Source organism: Gavialis gangeticus, unplaced genomic scaffold, assembly GCF_001723915.1.
Source record: "Gavialis gangeticus isolate Ggan-Ray unplaced genomic scaffold, GavGan_comp1, whole genome shotgun sequence".
Lineage (NCBI taxonomy): Eukaryota > Metazoa > Chordata > Crocodylia > Gavialidae > Gavialis > Gavialis gangeticus.
In genome coordinates this window covers 19,069,468-19,074,537 of record NW_017728997.1, presented here as the reverse complement: position 1 = coordinate 19,074,537, position 5,070 = coordinate 19,069,468, and the positions used below count along the sequence as shown (strand labels likewise).

Genomic DNA, 5,070 nt, shown 5'->3' with positions numbered 1-5,070 from the left:
TATGATCAAAGGCTTCCATAATGAGTGTCCTTTTTTAAATCCTAGTGAGGGGGGCTGGGGAAGAATAGTAATAATTGTAAATGAATAATGTGGTGAAAATTATATGTCAAGTCTTTCAAGCAAAATCTAAAATTTGGGGTTTAGGTTTGGACTTGCTTAAGTCGTTGGTTCACATGTGGCCTAACTGGACCTTGAAAACAAGCCTGCCTCTATTGGTGTAGGGAACAGTGACTGTTTGCAGCAGTAGTGTGTTTTCTGACAGAGCTACAGGAGCAGTGAGGCATAATGCCTATGAGGTGCTTCCTGCAGCTGGCTGGGCCAAGCATGCTACACAAGGACTTTCATAAAGCAAAAGCATCTTCCTACCTTAAAGAGGTTCCTTCAGTATAAAATTCCAGATAAATATGGCCTAGTAGAAAGCCATATGCTTTGCTTGCAAGTCTTCCTTGTGACACCCACCCACACAACTTTAATTGGTATGATTTGTGGCATGCTGACCTTGCTACAGGGATCTCTTTACACTCCAGGGGTAGCCTGGGGATCCCTGTCCAGCAGAGTAGATCTATAGCAGGCATTATGTATATCTGCCTGGCACCTGAGCCTTGGGGCTGCCAGGAGCCTATGCCATCCTGCAGTAAGGTCCTCTCTGAGGGGCACGCTCAGCACCGCTCCCTGGGACCATTTGTGACTGTCTCTTGCAGTATCTCTTTGAAAACGGCCGAGTGGACGACATCTTCTCAGATCTCTATTACATACGGTTCACCGAGTGGTTACATGAAGTTCTCAAGGATGTGCAGCCCCGGGTCACTCCTCTGGGTAAGAGCACTTAGGTTGCCCTGTTTTAGGAAGAGCTTCTTGAGACATGCTGGCCTACGAAGCAGAGAGGGATTCTTGCTGCCTCATAATGGCTAGCATCTTACCCACCAGAAACAGGCTGACATGGGCTGTTTCCAAGCTCAGCTCCCTGACACTGAGTTACAGTGGCATGTTGCTTTGGTACCTCTACTGGGAGACTGGAGCTAGCATCCAGCAGTGACACCAGAATCATGTTTGGAAGCTTCTCTTAGTTTTGAAGTGCAGTGGGTTTTGCAACCTTCCTGGGCATGAGGCAGAGCCTTGGAAGAGTCCAGCCAGCAGGCTGTGGCTGCTAAACTCTTTGTTCACAGTAGAGTGGTTGGGTAACAGCTAAAGGAGTAAGTTATGCATGAACTAGCTTTGCCAGTGTTGCAGTAGAGACTAGGCCATCCCCACGTCCTTGCAGTCCTGCTTTGGCCTAAGCAGAGGTGTTCGGGGCTGCCTGGTCTCTGACTTGTTTTGCTTGGCAAGGCAGTTTCCAGGCCCCTTTTGTCTGTCATCTGCCTCTGACTTGCGTGCTCTGTTCTTTGGGCCAGTCCGTGGCTGTGTGGTACGCACTGCCGTCCAGGCTCCTGCTGCTCCTCCTCTCTAAACAGCTGAGCAGGAAAAGGCCTGAGGAATCAAAGGCTTGCTCAGGTGTCCAAGCATGCATTCAGCCCCAGGCTGAATCTGCTGTGCCGGCTTGTAGGCTCTTGTGTGCTGTTGGATTGGAAGGATCTGCACTGGACTTGGACATTAATTGTGAAGTTGCTCAGGTGCATGTTCCTGCCCTTTCTGGGTGGTGGTATGGGAAACTGCAGCACCAGAGGCTGTGGTATACAGGTGGAGTCCTTCCTCCTTGTGTCTGCTCCTCGTGTATTCCTAAAGGTTCCTCACGGTTCTGGTGGTGGAACTGGGGCATTGAGCAGCCCCCACACCCCTCAGGGGCAGTCCCTTCCCTGGGAGCGCCTCTCCTGTTCCTGCTGTAACTACACAGGGCTGACCCTGGCTTCTGACCGCTGCAGGTTACGTCCTCCCCAGTCACGTGACTGAGGAGATGCTGTGGGAGTGCAAGCAGCTGGGAGCCCATTCCCCTTCCACTTTGCTCACTACGCTGATGTTTTTCAACACCAAGTAAGTATTTGGGGCTGCTGGCTTGCGAGGCGGAGCCTTCAGCATCTTTTCCAGGACTGCTGGGAGGCGGTGAGGAATCCAGACAAGGGTGGGTTGGATGGGGGACACCAAAGCCAACCTCTCACCCAGGAAAGTATAGTGTGCCTGCCTTCTGTCACGGTGCACTGTTCTGTGTCCCCCACTGCTGCACAGGTACTTCCTCTTGAAAACCGTAGATCAGCATATGAAGTTGGCCTTCTCCAAGGTCTTAAGGCAGACCAAGAAGAATCCTTCCAACCCCAAGGATAAGAGCACAAGTATCCGGTATCTGAAGGCACTTGGTATACACCAGACAGGCCAGAAAGGTAGTGTGTGCGCGGAGGGGAGGAGTGGATGTGGTTTGGGAATGTGTGAACTCCTATTTGGAGTAGTCCAATAGAAATGCAGAGGTGATGAGGGAATACAGCCTCTTGTCCTCACAAAGTCACTGGATTGGTATCAAGGCCTCTTGCCTTTCGGGCTGCAGCTGGGTGGGGACAGTGGTAACTAGGCTGTAGAGCTGAAGCCAGTGGCCTTGTGCATGAAGTGGGTTCTCCCACAGCTCGCAAGCCTGCGATGCTGTGGGGCGGGAAAGCCACCAGGCTCTTTTGGCCTTCTGGTAGCGGTACCTTGTGGCCCTGCCTGTCAGGGAAAGGGTAGCGAACATCCAGTGGCGAAACCGGGGCCCTGCCAGGCCCTGCACCAGGTCTTACTGCCTGCACGGGGGTTGCAGTTACAGATGACATGTATGCAGAGCAGACGGAGAATCCCGAGAACCCTCTGAGGTGTCCGATAAAGCTCTATGACTTCTACCTCTTCAAATGGTGAGCGCTTCTGGGCTGTGCTGTGCATGGGCTGGCCCATTGTGTACAAATGCAGATACAAACTACACCTTAAACTGTTTCAGTGCAGGATGTCTTCCCCTGGCCTGACCTCTGCTGACATACCAAGGTCACCTACATGGCTATGTTGCATGAGGGGATGCATGTGCCTCTGACCCTGCATTCATCACAATTGCTCAGCTCTTAGAGGGGCTCAGTCCTGATGTGTGCACTGACTTGGAGGGTTTTACACTGCCGGCACAGCGCAGATGCTCTGCCGGAAGCACCCTCTACTTCTGCTGAGCTGTCTGCCTCTAGGTGCAGTTCCCATTTCAGACAGGAGTTGGCTTTTGAAATCAGGAGAACTAACTTCCTGTGCCCCTGGTGGCTGGGTTTGTGCATGCTCCTCAATGCCGCAGTGCAAGCAGAGCAGTCTGTTTCTGCACGACTACCTTGCAAAGAGAAACAGGCCCTTACGGCCTGCCACTTCCCTCCTGGCCATGTGCTAGCAAACACATTCCCACATCAGGGGGGCCCTCACATGTTAGTCTTGGTCCACCTGAAAGGCTGAGCTGAGCTATCCAGATGGAGTTCCCTGCCTGCCACAAACAACATGGGGAAGTAGTTGGGTAACATGGGTGAGGCTCCATGGCTGCCCAGTTTAGCCTTTCTTCAGCTGCTGTCTGTGCTCCGGGTCCCGAGAGGCCCAGGCAGGCAGGGCAGTGCTTACCCAGCGTTCCCTGCTAGCCTGGCTGTTTCTGCTTTTCCCCGTACAGCCCCCAGAGCGTGAAAGGCCGGAATGACACGTTCTACCTGACTCCGGAGCCCGTGGTAGCCCCCAACAGCCCTATCTGGTATTCCATCCAGCCCATCAGCAGGGAGCAGATGGAACAGATGCTCACCCGGATCCTGGTGATACGAGAGATTCAGGAAGCGATCGCAGTGGCTAACGCCAGCACCATGCACTAGGCATCCGTCTCAGCTGGACGGGGGTGGGGGGGCGAGGATGGATTGTACAGACTTTCACACTAAAGGAGATGCCTACATTTTGTTTTTTATTGGTGTAGTTATGAAGCCCTTTTAGGCTTCTTCTCTTTAAAAGAATCTAAAAGGAAAACCTACCCTTTGTGTCTCCTACCGAACACGCTGAACTGTGGCACCAGTGGAGGCCAATTCTGTGTGCAGGGAGCTGCGGAAAGCTGCTGGCCAACTGGCTTTTCTATGATGTGGAAAACAGACGTGAACCATGGGTTTGGCCAGGACGGCTGGGGCTCAGCGTCTCCTCGGATCACGAGCAGAGCGAATGAGGGCTGGACCTGCCCCGCTGTGGGAAGAGGCGAGTGTCTTTTCTGACCTCGCATTTGGACAGTGCGTCACCGTTGCCCTGGAGAATGAGAAGGAGAGTGAACTGCAATTATGATTTATTAAAAATACAATTTCTATCCAAACCTTTAAGTGACATTTTTAGATGTTAAAAGTAAAAACTTTACCACGCATTTCTTTTTTTTTTTGGCCCAGCTTGAGGCCTTAAACCTTGAGGCTCCCATGCCTGATGGAATTCTTGTAACATACACTTGTGTATCATATAAAGATACCACACTGTTTCTCTTATGTATTCTTACTCTAGTTGTTTATTAAGAATGACGAGCACGTCTTTTCAACATGCCGGTGAACAACGTGTCTTTATTTGGGGAAGAGAGTGAGAGCCACGAGAGGGGGGCTTGCAAAAGGTCAGTGTCACCGGGTTGTTCTGGGCCTCTCTTCTCCCTCCACCCCTCCTGTGGGGATGCCATGTCCTCCTCTGTTTTGTGTCTTGGGTCGGTTTTACTCTTTGACGCAGTAAATCAGCTGTTTGGAAGCGCCGGTTTGCTGATGGGACCTCGGCGTCGGGCTGCAAGCGCAGGGCTCATCCTCCCAGATAAGATTACTGGCATGTCTAGTGTCCTGCCCCTGGTGACTGCTCCTCTACGCAGATCAGCTACGTGATGGCTGATGGGGTAGGGAGACGAGCACTGCACACTCCAGGGCTGTCACCTGGGGCAAGCATATGTCACTGGCTTGCCCCAGGTGACAGCCCTGGAGGTTGGAATGTCAGCAGTGGTCCCTGTTTAAACTGAGCCCACAGCCCCTGCCTTGCTGCTGTTCACATCAGTCACCAGAAGTCTGCTCTTTTGCTGTGGGCAGGTAGACAGCTGTGCTTGTAGTGAGGTGTGAGTGAACCACGCTTCCAGCTGCTGGGACATGGAGACAACGCTAGCTTCTT

The 5,070-nt window shown here is 52.2% G+C and overlaps 1 protein-coding gene across 1 annotated transcript in view; it reads left to right on the top strand.

Annotated features, from left to right (window-relative positions):
• Positions 1-4,472, top strand: part of QRICH1 (glutamine rich 1) — a 32,392-nt gene extending 27,920 nt beyond the window's left edge. Inside the window, exons 5-9 of the mRNA XM_019504879.1 lie at positions 702-816; positions 1,860-1,968; positions 2,161-2,312; positions 2,720-2,810; positions 3,584-4,472. Of these exons, the coding sequence (XP_019360424.1) occupies positions 702-816; positions 1,860-1,968; positions 2,161-2,312; positions 2,720-2,810; positions 3,584-3,776 (660 nt within the window). The 3' untranslated portion in view covers positions 3,777-4,472. The remainder of the gene's footprint in view (positions 1-701; positions 817-1,859; positions 1,969-2,160; positions 2,313-2,719; positions 2,811-3,583) is intronic.
• The last annotated feature ends 598 nt before the right edge of the window (positions 4,473-5,070 follow it).